Source organism: Lagopus leucura, unplaced genomic scaffold (genome assembly GCF_019238085.1).
Source record: "Lagopus leucura isolate 7727_CA_CO unplaced genomic scaffold, USGS_WTPT01 Super-Scaffold_100055, whole genome shotgun sequence".
NCBI classification, from domain to species: Eukaryota; Metazoa; Chordata; class Aves; order Galliformes; family Phasianidae; genus Lagopus; species Lagopus leucura.
In genome coordinates this window covers 940,611-960,354 of record NW_024962301.1, presented here as the reverse complement: position 1 = coordinate 960,354, position 19,744 = coordinate 940,611, and the positions used below count along the sequence as shown (strand labels likewise).

Genomic DNA, 19,744 nt, shown 5'->3' with positions numbered 1-19,744 from the left:
GAATTCTGTCTACATTCTTCATCGGTATTTCTGCCCACAGAATGCTTACTGTGCAGAGGTAGCTCAGTGCAGGGTCACCCCACTCCTGCAGGCAGTGCTTCCACTGCCGTGCCTTTCCTCTCCTGCCTGGTAGCAATGTGTCCTGTTGGAGGAGCAGTGGCTGGCTTGGAGCTCCTGCAGCTTGCTGTGTAGGCCAGCTGGCTTTTCCTGTAGGACCACTTGAGAGCTGAGTGCACCGGCTATTTCTGAGCCGCAGAGTGAAGGGTGTGAATGCTTTCAATGAAGCAGTAAAGGTAATAACAACAGTGAGAATGTGGTAACATGGTTAAGAACTAGAATACAAGCCCACTGTGAACATGGAGTGTGTATGTACTGCTCTTCTCCTTGGTAATGTGCTCGTGCTGGGGTGGCTGTGGGGGATGTGAGAGTCCTGCTTGTGCCTTGGACAGGCTCTGGGCCTGTGGTCTCGGAGGGGGAGAGAAGTCCAATGGGCAGGGCAGGAAACAGACGAACAGGTAGCACACAATGAATTCAGAAACAAGATATATGACAGCTTGGAGCCTCTGCTATTAAAAACAAAAAGGGGAAAAAAAGATTAAAAAAAAATGAGGACCTGCTCTGCTATCCTGGTTCCAGGTACCAGCTTTTCCATGGTTTGAGTACTCCAGATTCTTTCTCTTTAGCAGCTGTTTTCACTTTTCTGCGCAGTGCAATACCTGCATTCCTTCAGATTTTGCCCTCTGCAGAGCAACTTCTTCCCCAGAAGCCTGGGCAGCCATCTTCCTGTTCTTTTGTGGTTAATACAGTGCTCTCGGGTGGAGAAAAAGTAAATGGCAACAGTTCTTGCTTCACATCTGGTCACCTAAGCAAAATAAATGGCATATATATATTACACTTCCAACATCACCAAGTGAAAGTAATTTCTTTGCTATTTCCTGTAAGTCCGTTGTTTTCTGACATCTCATAGCACTTTCTGCTTATGGCTTTGATGCTTCCACTTCTGGGCTGAGGCTGGAATGGCTTCACCACTGACCAGCCAGAGGGCAATGGGCCTTACTTTCATCCTTGGCTTTTATTTTGTTTTTAACCTGTTGGATAACAATAAGATGACAGTAGGGCTAGAAACTCTGGAAATAAGTTTTTGTGGGAGAAACTTAAATGCAGGGATAAGCCAGGTTTCTATTCAGTACTGTTTCTAAAATTGTTTTGATTTTTTTCTTGGCAGAGAAAGTGGAAAATAGGAGTTTTTAGCTTTGGCTGCTTAGAGCTAAATTCTAGGAATTAACATCAGAAAAGAAACAATATTATAAATACAACCAAGCTCTGAAATGAGGTGATTTAACGGCTTTTTTTCTCCTTTCCCCAGGCTGAACTCACAGGCATCAAATGGCGTAGGTACAATTTTGAAGGTCATGGGGACTGTGGCCCTATCATCTCAGCCCCAGCGCAGGATGATCCAATTCTGCTCAGCTTCATCCGCTGCTTGCAGGCCAACTTGCTCTGTGTGTGGCGCCGAGACGTCAAACCGGATTGTAAGGAACTGTGGATATTCTGGTGGGGGGACGAACCAAACCTGGTAGATGTGATACATCGTGAGCTGCACAGTAAGTTGGTCTCTCTTTGTTTCTTGATTTTTTTTGCTTATACGTCTAGTGGTGAGAAAGGAGCGCTGTTGTTAAAGGCTTTAACTTGCTACCATTCTGTCACAACTTGTGCTTTGAGAACTAAAGAGAAAAAAGACACAGCAGGTACATTTGACTTTTCCAGTGCAACTGATCTGCAGATGAAGTGCAAAATAGCACTTGAACTTAGGGGAATAATAGAACAATACCTAACATCGTTATATGACTTTTCTTGAAATCTCAGGTATGCTTAAAATTGAGTGTTATTTGAGTGGGAATTTAACAGCAACAAAAAAAATTTGATATAAGGTAATAGTCAGTAGAGTGAAACACCTCTCCTGCAGTGTTAGGCAGACTCCATGACACCACAGGTAGGGGTTCCACAAGGCCCAAGCGTGATAAAGATCATGCAACAAGAGCTGAGCGTAAATGGAAGCTGCAATAATTGTGTGTAGTAAGTAAAAGGAAGAGGAAGGTAGAGTAAGTGACCATGATAAGTTTATGTGACTGTAAGTTTTATTCTTGATTGTCATTATTGACTCCAGAATGTCTAGCCATAAAATGATTGTACAATATTAACTTCACCTGATGTAATGCATTGTGGTTTTGACTCTACCCACTCGATCCATCCACCTCTGTCTTTTCATTAATGTATTGTTGCTGTGAGCAGACGTAGGTTGCCTGAAAACTCTTAACTTTGAAAATGTATTTTACTGGACTCCATAAACACTTTCTCTTATTCTTGTCTGAGATGAAAATGAGGAAAGTTGAGCGACCCTGGCGTAATAACAATGGTAAAACAGTAAGTTCAAGGGTCAGTACTTGAGTTATGCAATAAACTTTCATTGTTGTAGCCTATAATACTGTCTGGATGCCTGCTGATACAACTTGTGTGCCAGTTCAAATGTATACTGTATGGTGTTTGTCAAGTGTGCTTCAGCTGACTGTTATCTGCCCACCTCTGCCCCGTGCTGCTCTGGTTCTGGGTTAGGTAGTTTGTTCATATTCTTTTGTAACCACCTGTCTTTGGACAGTTACAGACTTCATGTTTTCATGAATACCAGGCTGTTTGATCGACAGTGCAGCCTATGAAATCAGGTATGAAATGCTCTCTGAGTATCTGTAGGAGTGTTTCATGCAGGTAGCCATGTGATCATGTATAATTAAAGAAGTGGCTCTGAAGTGCTGCACTAAGCCCTTTCACTGATGTGAATTTTTTATGAGGCTCCTGTTCTGAATGAATGCATAGATAATATTTCTGTGCACCCAGCAAAGCTTTAATAATATATGTTTTTTTCTTTTTGTGAAATATAATTTACTTAATATTTCAAATGTACTGTATGGGACCTAAATACCTTATTAAAGGGCAGTTTGGCAGTGGCTTCCATTTCTGTTGTAAAATGACAGCTTGTTTATATCGAACATTTTGGTTACAACAGTGTAATGCTGCATCCAGTGATAACTGTGATGAAACACTGAGATGGATGAAGAGCTGAACCTGCTGGAGCAGGAGGAGATGGAGTAGAGCAAGTAGTGAGTAGTGTCACTTCGATGTGCTTTGACCTGTCCAAAATATATGAAGCATCCAGGTTGGAGCCCTCAGTGCAATAGCTTCTAAGTGGAGTTAAATCTGCAAATTGGCTGCAGGAGCCCTGTTCAGGAAGTGTTAATAGCAGTAGCATCACGTAGATGAGAGAGCTCGGGGTATTTCTTGAACACTGCAGCTAGCTGTACAGAAAGGTATGTCTGCCCTTGCACAATAGCACTGTCATTGGTATTAATTTGTAATGTTCTCACAGATTAAAGTGAAGTAATGTCTCAGATAAAATGTAGTGGGATGTGAAAAGGTGCAAAGTTAACTTTAGAGATGGAGAAAGGAACGTTAATCATAACTCACTTGGGGGAATGGAAAATACATTATAATTGAAAGAAAGAAGAAATATTCTCCCACTAACTGTCGTGACCCCAAAGAATCTGGGAAGTAATTTTCTTTCTGCTCTTCCACTGCAGGCTTTGACAAAAATTCTTAATAATGTGTGTAAGTCATGTAATTGCTTTACTTTTTATTTATTGAAACTCTTGTACCCACTCACCAGGTAATAGTTCAAAGTGATGTAAATTGTAAGAAATGTTACCAATAGTGCTACTGATAGGGCTGTCTTGCTTCAGTGGCTCTTTATTGTTCAGACATCTGTATTGACAAATTATTGAACATCAGGTCCTGCCAGAATGAGACATTTATGTACATTGATTCCCTGAAATATGACAAAGGACACTGTTTAATGTTTCCTGTGGCAGCAAGGCATAGGAAACAAGGTTATTTTGGCTTCTGTTCAGTAGACAGCGGTACTGAAGTATTTGAAAGCTCAAATCACTTAGTTTGAAAATATAGTTTAGTTTCCTCAGCTCTTGAAAATAAAATGGACTTCTGCATGTGGGCATGCAAGCAGAAAATAAGTTGCTGAGGCACACTGATTTACTTGTCTGTCAGTTAAGCTGTGATAACAAACCATGTTTTTTACTATAGCCTTGAGATAAAGTAACCAGCAGTAGCTTTGAGTCCCATTCCTAGGGGTTGGGTTATCACTGTGGTCAGTAACTTGTTAGTTCAGCAAGCAGAGCTTTGTTTTGGGATCGTCCTCAAATGTGTAGGAGCCAGAAATGTGAAACTGCAAATGCAATTGGAAGAACATACTCTACCCGAAACATCTCTGCTTTACAAATCCTGCCTTTATTATGTATGATCTCCAGGATACACTGGCTGTAAATAAGATCATGAATTCTTGCTGAGTATGAAGTTGTTCGCAGTTCTGCATTTGTTCTTTTTTGCCTAGGGATTGTGTTTTGCAAGTGAATTTTTGGTTAGATGAATAAAAATGCAGCAGCAATTTGAATTCTGTGTTTATTCATTCAGGTCTAAATCAGAATTGGTTACCTGGAAAAGGCACTCACACGCTCAAGTATAAAATCATATTGCATTTAGTGCTTAAGTTAAACAAGTGAGTTGTCTAGACCACGATTTTTTTTCAGAGACGCGATTTAGTTCTGCATCTGAGCCATGTGGGTCGCCTTATCTTTGTAGCAGTCAAGATAGATAATTTTGGTGACAGCCTGCTTTTAATAAAAAGAGAATTTGAGGTAGTCATAGGGAGGACAACCTTAGAAGTTATGAACAGGACCTACTGCGAGCAATTGTTTATGCAGCAGCTTTCCAAAACTGTGTAAGTAATTAAATACTGTCCTGGGAAATTAACTAAAAGTAATGATTAGTAGAACAGCTATGGATGGAGTGAAGCAGCTGGATTGGGCACACAGCTCAGAACCTGGCATTTTTTGTGGTGTGCCTTGCACTCAGTGCTGAGCTTCTTATTCCTGCCAGCCTCAGCTGTTGTGTTCTGTGTTGTTTATTAAGTTTAATATTGGAAGAAAAAAGGTGAGAAGTCTTTATTTTGTCCCACGTGAAGGAAGCCGGTGGGTACAGGGTCTGGTGGGGGAAACACAGGGTGATCTCACAAGTCTGAAGAAGCTGGAGATGCTCAAACTGGAAGTGTTACTTTCCCAAGGACAAAATGCCGTTACTGATATTACTGCCTGCAGAGGCTTGGCAGGTGTTGGAGCTGCTGTTCCTTTTCACATGAATATTTTTTGTAAATTCTATGGAAGAAATAGAGTGGAGAAGAGGTCATGTCTTTTTGCAGGGTTTTTTTCTTTTTTGGCAGCAAAGATGTAGATTGGCAAGTCTCTCTGCTCTCACTTGCATGACCAAATACCTTCTGGAGCACTACACAGAATTAATACTTGACTTCTGTTGAGATATATATATATTTTATGTTACACTTGCGTTGTAAGCAGGTGATAAGTATTTCTTTGTTCATTGCTTGCTTTCTTTTTGCTAAGAGTACTTGTGTGACATTTTGAACTCTTTGTTTGACAGTTTAGTCAATACATTTGTCATGTGCACTTTGAGTTTATGGATACGCTCAGCTTTGTCTGTTCCATCTGTGACACAGAATGCTTGAGCTGTGAGGGATCAGGCGGAGATTAGGATGTGCTTCACTACTGAGAGTACAGTTCTGGTGGCTGTAAACATGACCCCTGGGGATGGACTCTGGAATTCTGTTGGAATGTTAGGCAGCATCATGAAAACGAATAGCGAAGCTGTTAGGCGTTTGGTAGGGCGCAGTTTCCTTTAAAGAACTTTCCAATTAATAGCTTGGTTGCCAACAATATGGATTCCTGCAGGTGTTTGGAATTGCCATCACTTGTTCCTCTGTGACAGACAGTAAGTCAGGGCTGAAGCAATGATTGAGCACCTGGTGTGAGGGCAGGGCCAACCAGGGGAGCTCAGCCGCATGCAGTGTACCTGAGTGATGGAAGGCTTGGAGCCAGGATGCAGCCCTTCCCACTCCTCATTTAAGGGTTGGCAGTAGAGGCAGTGGTGTCTTGTTGGAGATCCCTGTGTACCTGAGGCTTCCAAAGGTAAGCAGCGCTTTTCCTTCATTTCTGCATCTGAGGCTGCTGTATTTGGGCTCGTTCTCATTTGCTGTAACGGAGGAATTTTGCTATTGTCGTGGCACTTTCCATCCTATTGTATAGCATCATACAGACAGAGCAATGGGAGGAACTGGGGGCACTGGGAGGAGCCTTTGGGCAGTTCCTGCAGGCACAGCAGTGGGCTGAGCTGTCAGTGCTGCTGTACTCGCCTTCAAAACAGGCACTCAATCTTATCAAGTCCATTCAAAGGAAATATACGCAACATCAGCATTTTGCTGTCATTGTAGTATTTCTGTGATAGTAATTTTTTGAAGTTCTGGCAAAGTTGTAGTGCACTCTTTGCTTGCTCTCATTTACACCTTACTCAGACATCTTTGTCCTGTTAGGAATCCTTGCTCTGTTGGGCAGCCAGCTGTAACTGTGCTGATCAATGATGAGCCCAAAACCACCAGCTGTAGGGGGACAGTTTGTGGTGCACTCATTCCCAGGTTTTGAAGTTGATTTTATCAGCAAGCATGTACAGATCAAAGATTTACCTAATTTAGAGGATTTGAGTAGATGATGTTTTCCAGTACTTACTAGGATCTAGAAAAATGGGAGAACTTTAATTTTGTATTTTTGCTTCTGCAAAAGTAGAAGAGGACATAGAAGCAGTAACACGTCTCCTTTACTGTGTTTCCATCATACACTTAAGAATTCTTTCAAAGTGCTGTGATTTACTGCAGTTGTAAGGAACTGGGAGGACTCTTCAGGGAGGTACGAAATACGTTCTTCGCTGCTGTGTAGTGATAAATGTTAATCGTTGAATAAGATGTTCCTGTCTGTCTGAACATATGAAGTAATGGATAAAACCAAGAGTAAGCACTACTTCCTGTGAAATGGGTATACAAATTAATAATACTGCTTTTAATGAAAGTGCTCTTCAATCTTCCACTGTTTTATTAGCGTATAGTAACTGAAAGTGGGAAAGAAGGGAGTGTTGGCTGCTGGAATTGCATTATGGCTGGCTTTGATACTTTCCTGAAGGTATTGAGGGGTTATCTCCTTGTTTCCTGCTTTGGTGGGCTTAGCTGAACAACATACACGCATGAAATACACATTACAGTGCCTTGTTTTCTGTACGCTAGAAAACAGAAACCTCATAACCATTGTCACACAGTATTATTTGGAGTGAGAACAGCTAAGAAGTGGAAAGGCAGTTTACTAAGAGAGAATAAAAGGGATCTCACTGGAGCTGCCTTGGAAATATTTTTGAAGGTTTTCAATTTGAAAAGCAGTTATGAATATCAAGCAGCTGAGTACCACTTATTAATAATTTGAAATTAAATCTGAAAATGGTTAATTGCCAGTTCTTGAGTTGAGAGTGGAATTAACAAGTAGGTTCATATGACAGAGGACTTTGTTGGAATATTAAGCTACTGAGAAGTCTGTTTCTGGGCTGATGATTTTCAATGCGATAAACCATTTGCATTCCCTTAATTGCCTAGCATAGACTATTTGCAGAGGCGTGAAAACAAAGTTAAAATTGAAAAAAAAAAAAATGTTTTGGAGAAGAAGATGGGATTTAGAAGCGAATTCATACTTTATCTGCTTGCAGAATTGTTCTGTGACCCCTGTATTTGACACTGTTAATTGGTGTCTGGTGATCGCCAGTTGAAGTTTAGCTTAGACAAAACAAACTTGTTCTTTTAAGGAGGCATTTGAAGTGAGGTTATTATGCCATCGTTTGGGATTAAGGAATTGCTTCATGGGAAAGTGCCAACTCCTTTTATATACAAGAAATTGACGAGAGCCTTATTGTGTCTGAGCAAAATGTCTTCATTTTATTCTGTTATATTTTTTAAACAGCTATTCTTTCCAGCACCCCAACTCCTTCCCTCTCTCTGCTTTCAATTTGGTTTGTGACCACAGACGGCGTATGAGTTCTGTGCAGGAGTCAGATCCAGCTCTTCCACCTCGCTGTCAGATCATGCTTCATCCTTCTGCAGCATTTCTCCTCTCAAAACTAGCAGTGAATTGCAGTGTAGTATAGTACCAAATGAATGCATATGGCGGCCATGAATTCATTATCAGTTCTAATCCATGGCATATCACATGAGCAGTCCTCATTTTTCCTTTTTACACTCTGCAGTATCTTAAATAAGTCTTAAATGTATTGAGAATAATGAGATTACCTTGGGCCCTGAGTAAGTTAGCCTAACACTTCCTCCACTCCTGCTGTCCCAAGAATTAACTTCTTAAATCTTTCCATGTTTGGGAATTTGGAGGTTTTACTGTTAATTGCAAGAAATACCACAACAAGTAGCTTAAAGAACGGGTGCTGGTGATGGAAGGAAAAACCAATGAGTTCTCTATGGTACCACAATTTTCTTTCCTTAGTGCTCTGGCTTCCAAAATATAACCTCCACCTGACATGGTTGCAACTGAGAAACTAATCTTTAAGTTTCACTCGCTGTTACGCAGCCAGTAACTGCTGTGTGTGTTTTGTGGAACAGTGATTTAGCATTTCCTGTGGAACATGACCGGCTGCGTTCTGCACTGGCCGGCCGTGATTCGGGTGCAGAGCTGTCTCACTAAGGCTGGGGTTCATGGGGAATAGCACACTTCTAAGGTCGGAACGGAGTTGGTGCTGCAAATTTGTTAGTGCACGGTAAGTGCTGGCAATCCGATGCAGGATCGCAATAGCTCAGAACCCCTTTCATAAAAGCTGGCGTGAGGAATTACTATGGAACTGGGGAGAGCTGTTGTGTAAAATGTGCTTGGAATTAACAAGAGTGTTGGGACTGAACTGAAGTCCAACTTCTGAATGTAAATAAAATTGATGTGTTACCACAGGCAACTCAGTGAACCACGTAATTAGTTTTTTTCCACGAAAAATGAGACATTATACTGCAGCTGCAGCAAAGCAGTATGTAAAGGATTTATATTCTAGTTATATGAAAATTAAACAACCATTAAAGATTGTATTTTTAAAAGTGTTGCCTGAGGGAGGAAAATGGAAAAATGCAATCAGCAGAATTTATTTTTCAGCAATGTACTGGGCAATATCATCTTTTTTTTTTTTTTTTTTTTTCCTTCAGGGAATCTTTTTTCTTTTTGTTCCCTCCAGTGAAATGAAGTCACTTAACTGTATGAAGTAAATCTAAGTTAAGTTCTTGGAGAGAAATCTACGTTAACAGAGCTCATTACTGACGTTTGTATTTTCCTGTACTGAGTAATCCTGAGAACGCTGGGTAAACTTTACTGGAAAAAAATCACCTTTAAAAATAGATGAATTGCTGCCTTTAAAAAGAGGAAAAAAAAACCCAACAACAACAAAAAACCCAAACCCACCAGCCCAAAAACGTGTACTCATCCAATTCCATTATGGTAATGCAATGTATGGAATAATTAATGAACTTTTAGTGATTTATGCATGCTACTGCATTGCAGATAGAAACATAGGAACGCGACTCTTGTGAAGTTAACCCATACTTTCTCTTGAGGGAAGTATGGTTTCCATTACATAAGTTACTTACTTTAACGTTCCTATTAAAGGTTATAAATCTCGATGCAAAATTCTTCTCAAACTGGCGAGACTTGTTTCATTTTAAGTGAACTTAATTATACATGTGCACTCACTTACCTGTGGATTTGATGGTAATCTGTATTAAAGTGCATTGGATACCTGAACGTGTACATATAACAACTTTAAGGCAAGATTTGTTGCACGGTTCAGTGTGTCAGCAATCAGCCATGAAACGTGAGAAGCAGTGTGGTGCACTGGGGGGAAGCTTTGGAACATGAGGTCTGTTTCCTGAGGTTTATTTGAAACTACAGGGCATGGTATGTCTGTATAGTATACATCACTTCTGAAACAGCAAGCCATAAATATACAAAGCAAAAATACACTTACTTAGAAATAGAGAGAGGAGCAAATGCAAAGCAGTTGAGTTCAGTACTTGGAATAGTTGAAGAATGAGGCTGAATTCTTTGTTCCTTGCCCATGAGAGTTGTGGGTTTCAATAGGATGAGAAGTGGGTGGAGTTGTGTTGCTAGCTGAGTATTTGCTTCCTGTTGAACAACAAAAACAAACCAGAGAACTGTGGTGTGCTCATTCGTGTAGTGGCAATTAGAAGGTGAACTTCAGTGAAACAATATTAAATTGTTTTTCAGCACTTAACCTTTAAATAATTTGAAGGAAAAGTGTACAAAAGAGGAAAGGCACACTGCTGAAGTGTTCTTGCATTCATGTTGGTCTAAGCTGTGTGTTCTTACTGTTGCCCTCTTTCTCCTTCCTCCCACTTTTAGCTAAGCACTGCAAGGATAACTCGGAATGAAGGTACCTGTGCTCAGTTTCTCTGCTCTCAGAAGAGTGACTGTTGTGTACCTTACTGTTGTGGATTGCACTTGCCTTTGTACTCTGCTCAGGTACCGGCTGATGAGGGCAGGCACTGGAACTGTTTTTGTTGCAGCTCACGATGAGGTTTGGAGCATCACAGCCGTCAGCCAGCTTAGTGTGCTCATGCCTGTCCTCTACCACCCACGGTGCTGACATACTGAGAGCACTAGTGCTTATCCTGTGCTTTGGAACTCAGGTATTCTCTTATGGCCCACTGCCACCGTTGGGAGTAGTAAGCAGTGGATGAAAAAGCTATGGTCTTGTAGTAACCGTTCTTGCAAGAAGGCTTTCGCAGTCCTTAGCTGTGCTTTCTCTTTGTGTGCTGTGTGCCAGTCTTTTCCTGGGTTTTTACTAAGCCTTAGGGCACTCTTTGCTTGTGGGATAGTTATTGGGACAAAAGGATTGAATGGAAATAGTACGAATTTGTACATTAAGTTGGTAAGTAGTAACTAATAACCAGGCTAAGTTAGCACCTCACCTTTCTGGTAGCACAGAAAAGTCTCTCCTGTATGTGGCAAATTGATGAAAACTCTACTTAAGAATAGACTTCAGTTCCACAGTGAGAAGTGTTCTGCTGAAGGCCTGCCTGGGACCTTGTACATTTGAATGTTAGTCACAAACTATCTGAAAAATAAAAAAGGAGGAGAAACTAAGTGTTAAAAGTCCATAGTTGATGGAGTAGAAACAAGTCTAATGGTCCTAAAATGCGGTTTTTAAGGAATTTTAGTAGTTAGGACCAAAGCTTTGAACAGGCAAAGCTTCCACAAATTCTACAGAGGGGACAAACAGAACAGAACGGCTCTGAGGAGCTGCAGGGAAATGCCTAGTTCCATGGCTGCAGTCATCCTTAATGTGACTGTGCTGTGTCTTATCTCTGGAAACAGAAATGCAAGTACATTTCTATACTTGAAAATACTGCTCAAAGGTGTAGTGTTGGGAAGAAATAAAAAGTGGTTGGTAAGTGTCCTGACAGGAGTGCTGGGGCAGTGCGTTGGTGGAATAAGGCTGATGTCACCTTATAGAGAATTAAAAAGGTGTTCTGGGCCAGTATAGAGGCGTTTGTGACTGGGGCAGTGGGTTTTCAGAAGTATACCTGGGTTACTGCGTGCAGTCGTGGTAGCTGCAATCACAGCTGTGGGAATTTGGGTGGTGCACTCTGAACAGAGCTGTTGCCTTGTGAGTCTGAGAAAAAGGTACAGCTGAGCCTTTGCTGATTCTTGCAGGTGTGTTTTCACATGGAAAAGAAATTTGGGAATATGTTTCATGTAGCCTGAGCTTGACAGTGCTTGGCCGCAGTGTGAGTCGATGTGCAAGATAACAGCAGTTCTGTGAGCTGGGAATGGGATCCTCCTCTCCTGGGCTTCCAAGAGCTGTGCTTGTGGCCCAGTGCATCCTTGGGAATGCACCCTGTGTGCAGCAGGGCTGGCTTGGTGAGTGCAGGGAGCACAGCAGCAAAGGAGAAAGGGGGGAAAGCTTTTCTTTGGTTGGATGGTATCTTGTGACAAGCAGCAGAACAAAGATGGGACTGAAGGAACGCTTCTGTGTCGTTTACATGTGTTGCTGACATGCAGACAGTTATACAATGGCAATGCAGCTGCACAGAAATGTTCTTTTTTGGGGAGGTGAGTGCCTTTTTCCTGGAACTTTCTTTAAAAACAATTCAACTTTCTCTGACGGTGTTTGAGTTGGTCTGTTTTCTCTGGAACATAATTGAGTTCATAGTGTCGAGGGAGGCTTCAAATCCTAGATCATGAGAATATCATTGTATCTTGGCTTCTATTTTTCACTTGAAATTCTTAAAGAAATTCATATATATTCCATCATGCTTTCTGAAGAAATGGGAAGTATGAAGATTATTACTGTGTCTGTGGGGGAAACAGGAGAACACATAGTCTTATGTGTTTATGGTTCTGGGAGTTGGTTGGCCCACTGCACAATGGAAGTTCAATAAAATTTATTCTGTGCAGTGTTTTGTATCATACGTCAACAGCGTTTACCAGCATCTCCTTCATAAGGCAAAATGGGGAGCCAGTGCGTATTTTTTCCCATTGTTTTTTTCTGTCCTGTATGAAAATGATGTTATTTTGGATAATGTTGCGCAAATAAGCGGTGTGATTATAAAACAAGTACAGCTTTTGTATTTGATTGGAGATCTGTGCTGCAGGTAAGCAGTGAATATCATGTTGGCCTTTGCTGCATTGGGGTAATTAATGAAAAGCTTAATGTTATTCATGAATGGACCTGAGAGTTGTGCTGCTTTAAAAGGCTGCTTATCAAAAGGAATATCCCAGGGCTCTGTCTTGGGACTGGTGCTCTTCAACATCTTTATCAATGACATCGATGTAGGAATCGAGTGCACCCTCAGCAAGTTTGCTGATGACACCAAGCTGAGCGGTGCGGTCGACACGGTCGAAGGAAGGGATGCCATGCAGAGGGATCTCGACAGGCTGGAAGGTGGGCCCGGCTGAACCTGGTGAGGTTCAACACGGCAAAGTCCAGAGTTTTGCACTTGGGCCGGAGGAATCGCAGGCATCTGTACAGGTTGGAAGGAGCAGTCCTTGAGAGCAGCCCTGCAGAGAAGGACCTGGGGGTCCTGATAGATGAAAAACTTAATAGCCAGCAGTGTGCTCTTGCAGCTTGGAGGGCAAATGGTATCCTGGGGTCCAGCAAAAGAGGGGTGGGCAGCAGGGACAGGAAGGTGAGTGTCCCCCTCTACTCTGCTCTTGTGAGGCCCCATCTGGATTACTGTCCAAGTGTGGAGCCCACAGTACAAGAAAGACAGGGAGCTGTTGGAGAGGGTCCAGAGGAGGGTGACTAGGATGATCAGGGGACTGGAGCACCTTGCCTATGAGGACAGGCTGAGGGAGCTGGGCTTGTTCAGCCTGGAGAAAAGAAGGCTGCGGGGTGACCTCATTGCAACCTTCAGTACCTAAAGGGAGCGTACAAACAAGAGGGGAGTCAACTCTTTGAAAGGGTTGATATCTGCAGGACGAGGGGAAATGGTTTGAAGTTGAGGGAGGGGAGATTGAGGTCGGACATCAGGGGGAAATTCTTTACCCAGAGAGTGGTGAGGTGCTGGAACAGCTGCCCAGAGAGGTTGTGGATGCCCCGTCCTTGGAGGTGTTCAAAGCCAGGTTGGATGGGGCCCTGGGCAGCCTGGTTTAGCATTAAACGTGGAGGTTGGTGGCCCTGCATGTGGCAGGGGGGTTGGAGATTCATGATCCTTGAGGTCCCTTCCAACCCTGGCCATTCTGTGATTCTGTGACAGAAGTTATGTATGTTTGCTTGGACCCCTTGCTAAAGTGTTTACTGAAATATCATGTTTTCATGACTTGCTGGATGTGTTGTGTTTTTGTTTTTGTTTTTTTTTTTTTGTTACATTTTGTATAGATGGGGCCAGTGGCTCCTTATTGACATGAAAAGGATTGTACTGTTGGCTTTGCTCAAGTGTGACGTCCATTGAAGGCTGTCAGGTGTTTGTACTTGCATCTTCTGTGTTCTGGTCTAACTTCCATCTCTCAATCATTTCTAGTTAGTTTTTTTTTTAACCAGTAATTATGATTTCATTTCTAAACTATGTCCTTCAGGTGCACTGAAGAGGAGTGGCATTAGATTAATTCTCCCGGGGATAGTTGCCTGCTTTCAGGATGCTGAACTTTGTGTATTGCCAGCCCAGAGGTAGCAGTACTGTTGGAACAAGCTGGAGAGCTGTGCAGAACTCCTCAGGTGTTGGTTCTCTTGGTGATCTGGATTTTGTTGTGCTTGACCTTTGTATTGCATTGCATGACGCCATTGGCTTCGTGTGGAGGAGCTGTATTTCTTTATAGAGATCGCAGTAATGCATATGCAGAAAGTGTATATTTGAGGAGTGAGTTTTGTAATTATACAATGTTAAAAAAGATTTCAGTAAGTGAAATGCAAAGATATGTATCATGAGATGCTCCAAACACAGAGCAATACCTTGTTGAAGCATCTCTGCATCCTCGCTCTGTGTTGAGCTACCAGCCCTCGGGTCTGCCTTGCCTGCTTGTGCCCAGCAGAGCTCTGTCAGAACAGAGTAGTTTGCAGTCATCTGCTTTCTTCCCATTCCTTGGGAAGCAATTTGTTCAGGAGCTAGTAAACAGATGAGGTAATGCTGGGAGCACAAAGCAGCAGTGCATCACAGAGCACTGCAGGGATTTGGTTCCTGGGAGAAGCGATCCGTGGAAACGCGCAACTTGTAGGCAGCTGCCTGCTGTCCCACGTCTGTGGAGTTACTGCCAGTCCTCAGGCAGCTTGGAAACACTGATCAGTGCCCCTCCTGAAACTAAAGCAGGCCATACCAAGTGCTCTAGTGCTTTTCTTGGAAGCTGCAGTTAAAGCTTGGAAAGTGCAAAGAAAATGTCTTGCCTGTGAGACTGGTGCTGCTTAGTTTCAAAAGGAAAGCTCTGTAGTACTCAGCCTGGCGGCTCCTCCCTCCCTGCAGCTCCTGCCTGGGCTCTGAAAGCATCTCAGCCCTCAGAATGTGTACCATTCCCTGCAGGGAGTTTGCTTGCAGGTCCTGTTGGGGTGTGGGGCTGCTGTCTGGCTGACCCTGTGTTCTAGTGCCTTCTGAACCAAAAGGCTCAGGTTGTTTTATATTATGTAAGAGAAACATTGTAATGATTTTATTTATTGCCTGTATGAAAACAAATAATAATAATAATAAAAGCATGCTTTGGGAGGTAATTCTTGAGTTGAATGGGCATCTCTGTGGATTCAGCTTTCAGTTTTTTGTTTTTACAAGTATTTCTCTTTAATTTAATTATTCTCACTAGTTCCTGTTAGTAAGGTTACCTATGCAAACCTGTGTAATTCCTCTCAAAAATGTTTGTTTTCTTTCTGTGTCCAGTAACTGGGTGCAGTTTACTTTATCTGTTACCGTAATAACTGAATCGAAGTTGAAAATAAGTTCCTGAACTGAAAACTGGCCCGAACAAAAGATCTGTAGGAGGGCCTGGTAAATCAGGAAAGGAGAGCAGGAGAAGGGAAAGGGAAAGAAAGGCCGCCTGTGTGTGCTCCCCTCCCTCAACCTCATAAGAAGCAAATGACTTGTCAGTATTTTCGTCTGACTTCAGTGTTTAGTTTAACTGATGTGTGCTCATTACCAAGAAAGTAGAGACCTTGGATTACCCGTGCATTGGAAAATCTACGGTAGCTGTTTGTTATTAAAGGTATCACTTCATATGGCTGAACCGTATATGCAAGAAACATGGTGCTGATTTAGCTGGAATAACAGGAATGGGGAAGGAGCTGCACACTGATAAGGCTGCATGATTCATTATTATGTTAGTTCAGAATCTTTTGCTGCTCAAACTGCTGAGCTGTGTAGTTTTGTACTGTCGTTTGTCTTTGTTTTAATGGGATTAAGTAATTATGTGTGCATTTTCTTTCGACTAACTAGCTTGATAAAAGCATACAAAACTGAGCAGCCTATAAATCGTTAGCTCTTCTGTTCTAGAAAAAGTGCTTTGATTGCAGTGCAGTTTTTAAATCTTGGTGCATATATTTAGATGACCTACTGAGGTGAGTAAGACTACAGAAGTAGTTTATGTAACTAATGGGCTAAGAGTCTCCCCTTGGGACTGCGATGAGGGCAAAGCAGAGCTCAGCCTGCAGTAGGAACTTCTGAAATAGCAATCCCTGGGACTTCAAGTGGGGAGTAATGGATGTGTAGCCTAACGCAGTGGCATAAATGCTATTCAGCTGCTCTCCTGAACACTAGGATAATTTTATGCTTGTATCAATCATATTTAGCATGGACACTTGTACTGCTGGTACATAACTAGTAGTTTAAACACAGATTTTACTACAGCTTTGGAAACCTGTCCTGCAGGTGTTACGACCTTCAGTAGTGACCTGTGCTAGCACTAGCTTGATGCTCATCTGATTGTCAGGTGTTAGTTGTGCCCCAAGACTCCTACTGCTTGTTTCATGCTGCAGCAAACTTCTGTTAATTGCAGTGTGTGTGTGTGTGTGTGTGTGTGTGTTGGGGCTGTAGCTTCTTGTTCTCGTGGCTTGAAGCCCTGCTGTCAGCAGATACGTTGCTTCTTCTCTGGAGCTTGATTCATACACCGGACAACTCAATTTCTGGATTTTGTAGAACTGTCACTATTTAATCACAATAGCCATTTAAATTAACAAGTTAAAATGAATAGTGAATCAGTGCATGCTATGAATGTTTGACAAATTGTACAAGTAAAAAGGATAAAAGACACTATATCAGAATAGCACCTTAAGCAGTGCATAAGGTCTCCTGAATGATGGATCTCCTGTGTCTTTATCCTAACTCTCACCTGGTTCTTTCTGGTGGTTTATAAACCCTTTAGCTGATTGCTGTGACACCAGAAGATACAGGTGGTTGGTTGTGCTCTAGGACTTGTAGCTGCTGGGACCAGGAACCGTAAGGTACCTTAGCTGAGTCAAATTTTCTGGTTTCCCATTTAGCAATTTCCTCCTGCCACCCTTAAGCCCAACCTAAGTTTCCTCAGGGCTTGAACTTGAGGAGTTATCCCAGATGTGTGCCTGGGATGTGGTACCAAAGGGCAGGAGGGAGTTCTTGTCTATGGGTGCTTTTACGTGCTGTGATGGAAGAGGGCAGCGCCTGATGGATGAACGCTAGGGTGTGCTCACTTGGCACTTGGCTCTGTCTCTTTCTGTTCTGGTAGAAGGGTCAAACCAGGGTGGGGAGGGTTGCAGACAGTCAGTCCCGTTTTCTTGTGCTCACTGAGCCCAACTATAAGTCTTCATTCTAAATCCCATAGGATAAAACCATTGGGTGATGGCACAAAGACCCCTACAGAGTAATGCTTCAGAAAGCTGGCCTGCTGAGAGTGTTTGCCACATCTGGGTTGTGACTGTAAATGCAAATAATCTACCACCCTGACATCCCATGAACTGTATTTTTTTTTTTTTAAGCCAGTGACTGTATGGAGCTTGAAGAGAATCAAAGGAGTAGAGATACTTTGCATATATATATATACACACATGCACTAGAACAAAATGCAGTGCGGAAGATTCAAGTTTCATTTGGCACGATAGTTGTCATTATGTGTAGAAATAATTTGTAGTAATTCTTTTAATCTGTTGCTGTAATGCACTGTAATGTGTACCAGTTGTAAATCCCCATGGTAGGCCAGAAGTGAGAAATGTTGCAAGTTAATTAAAACATACAGAAACTGTGGACTTAGAAAAGCTCCTTCAGTTTGCAGTGACACTGTAGCTTCTGTTCAGTGTTGTGGCAGGCCATAGCATGAAGGAATTTCCACAAATGTATGTACTGTGAAATGTAACTGTGTTTATGTAATGATAATTTACTTAATGGATACTTAGAAAAGAATTTGACTGCTCTGTGCAGTGTCTGAGAGGATGAAGGCAGAGCACGTGCCAGGTGAAGGCACCTTCAGCAACCTTGTGCTCTGGTTCTTTGAGTGCTCAGTTTGTCAGAGGTGATGGAACTCAGTGGAGTGAAGGCAGCTCAGTGGATAATGCAAGGCGGATGGTTTTGGAGGTCCTGTAGTCCATGCTAATTGAAATTTGCTGTTTGAGTTCAGGTGGAGCAGAAGGCCTTACTGTGTGTGGATCTAAATCAGGCTCAGCAGACTCCCTGTCTATGGCAGCTGTGCTGTGTGGATGGCATTAGCTCCTGGTGGCCACTTTGCAGCGCTGGCCCTTGGGGTCACCCATGTCTGCAGGTGGCAGGGAGCCCTTATGTTTCAGGCACAGTTTCTAGGTATGAGAAGCAGACATGGCCATTGGGGGTTGGCAGTTCCTTGCTGTGGATGTCATGTCTTTGGTGGTGCCCTGTATGCTTGTGCTGTGAAGGCCAGTGTTGTGCTGTGTGTGAAGCAGTGCCTGTGCTCCCAGCCTTGCAGAGCAAACACACCCTAAGAACACACCTTCCCTTCTTTTTTAAAGTAACGTGTCTTCAATATCTGCTGAGTACTGCAAAAAAAAAAAAAGTGTGCTGCTGCAGAACTGAAATGTGGAGGGGGTTTAGCTGTCCTGTGGTCAGCTGGGGGTGGAGAAGGGCGAGAAAAGCCTCCATGTCAGCAGCTCTTGAATTTGGCCTTGCAGCTGATGTGGCAGTGGTCAGCTTCATGCTGTTCTGGGTTAAAGCTAGAACATGAGAGTGTATGATGTATGTAACTTTAAGCTCTTCTACTATTGTTGTATTTACATTTCTATTTCCTTGTATTTTTGTTCAGAAAATTAACAAGAAATAATTTCTTGTTAAATATTTGTGAAGAGAATTTCGAAATACTGTCATTAGTTCTTTTATTTTGAAAGAAGTAAATAGGAAAAAGCTTTTGGGAGTACTGAATTTCTGGCAAGTGCCAGCGGTACAGAGTGTACTGAACTGTAAATATTGCGGAGTTAGCACAAACTGTCTGATATAAAAAGCACGTTTTTGTTATAAACACTGCTTGGCTAGCAGAGCTGTTGGTCTTACAGAACAGCTTTAAGCAGTGACTGTTGCTTTTGAGTAATATTAAATATTTGTCTTCTGGTGAATGTTTTCTTAGGAAAAGTTGCTGCAGATAACAAACCGGTCTGTTCTACTATGCAGTGTAAATGCACGTGAACTTCCTTGTTTTATCTAGACTGTTCCAGCTAAACTTACATTTTTGAGAGGTTATTCTTTCCTTGAACAAATTAAAACTGAAGTTTATACAAGTCTTTTGTCACTTCCGAATCAGCTGTGTCCTATGAAAGCTTAGTCTTGTTTTCTTTCTGCGTGTGCTGAGACTGCAGCACCTTGCTTTCTGAATGCTGGGAGTGACAGGAGTCACAACAGTAATGGAAAATACCAACTTGAGTAAAAACGTGTAAGCCCTCCCAAACTAAAACTTGTTAAAAATGTTCTACGCAATTCTACCCCTTCGGTGCAGACTGAATTTCTGCAACTTCTTAATACTGAATGCCTAGAACATAGAGCATGTGACATATCTAGACACTCTTATCTTATGATTGATCTGGGCTTTGTTGACTTACAACCTGGATCAGCTGCCTTTCTTCTTAAGCAGCGTGATTTGTACGTGCTGAACTTCAGGCTTTGTGGCCATTCCTTAGTTCATCCTACAGCTTGTATTTCCTTTTCTCCAGCAGTCTCTGTGAACTCGGGTGGAATGGGGGGAGGGGATGATACATCTTAATTTTTTGCAGTAGTCCATACCAAGAACAGAAGGGAAAAACTGCCAGTTTCAAGATAAGTTGCGTTTTGTTAATT

At 42.3% G+C, this 19,744-nt stretch overlaps 1 protein-coding gene across 2 annotated transcripts in view; it reads left to right on the top strand.

Annotated features, from left to right (window-relative positions):
• The window catches only part of MED13L (mediator complex subunit 13L), a 180,822-nt gene that overhangs the window by 15,418 nt on the left and 145,660 nt on the right, over nucleotides 1–19,744 (top strand). The window contains exons 2-3 of one of the 2 annotated variants that reach the window (XM_042886174.1): nucleotides 1,367–1,395; nucleotides 1,471–1,604. In XM_042886174.1, the coding sequence (XP_042742108.1) occupies nucleotides 1,367–1,395; nucleotides 1,471–1,604 (163 nt within the window). Of the gene's footprint in view, nucleotides 1–1,366; nucleotides 1,605–19,744 lie in introns of both variants that reach the window. The other variant, XM_042886173.1, reaches the window with a different exon arrangement.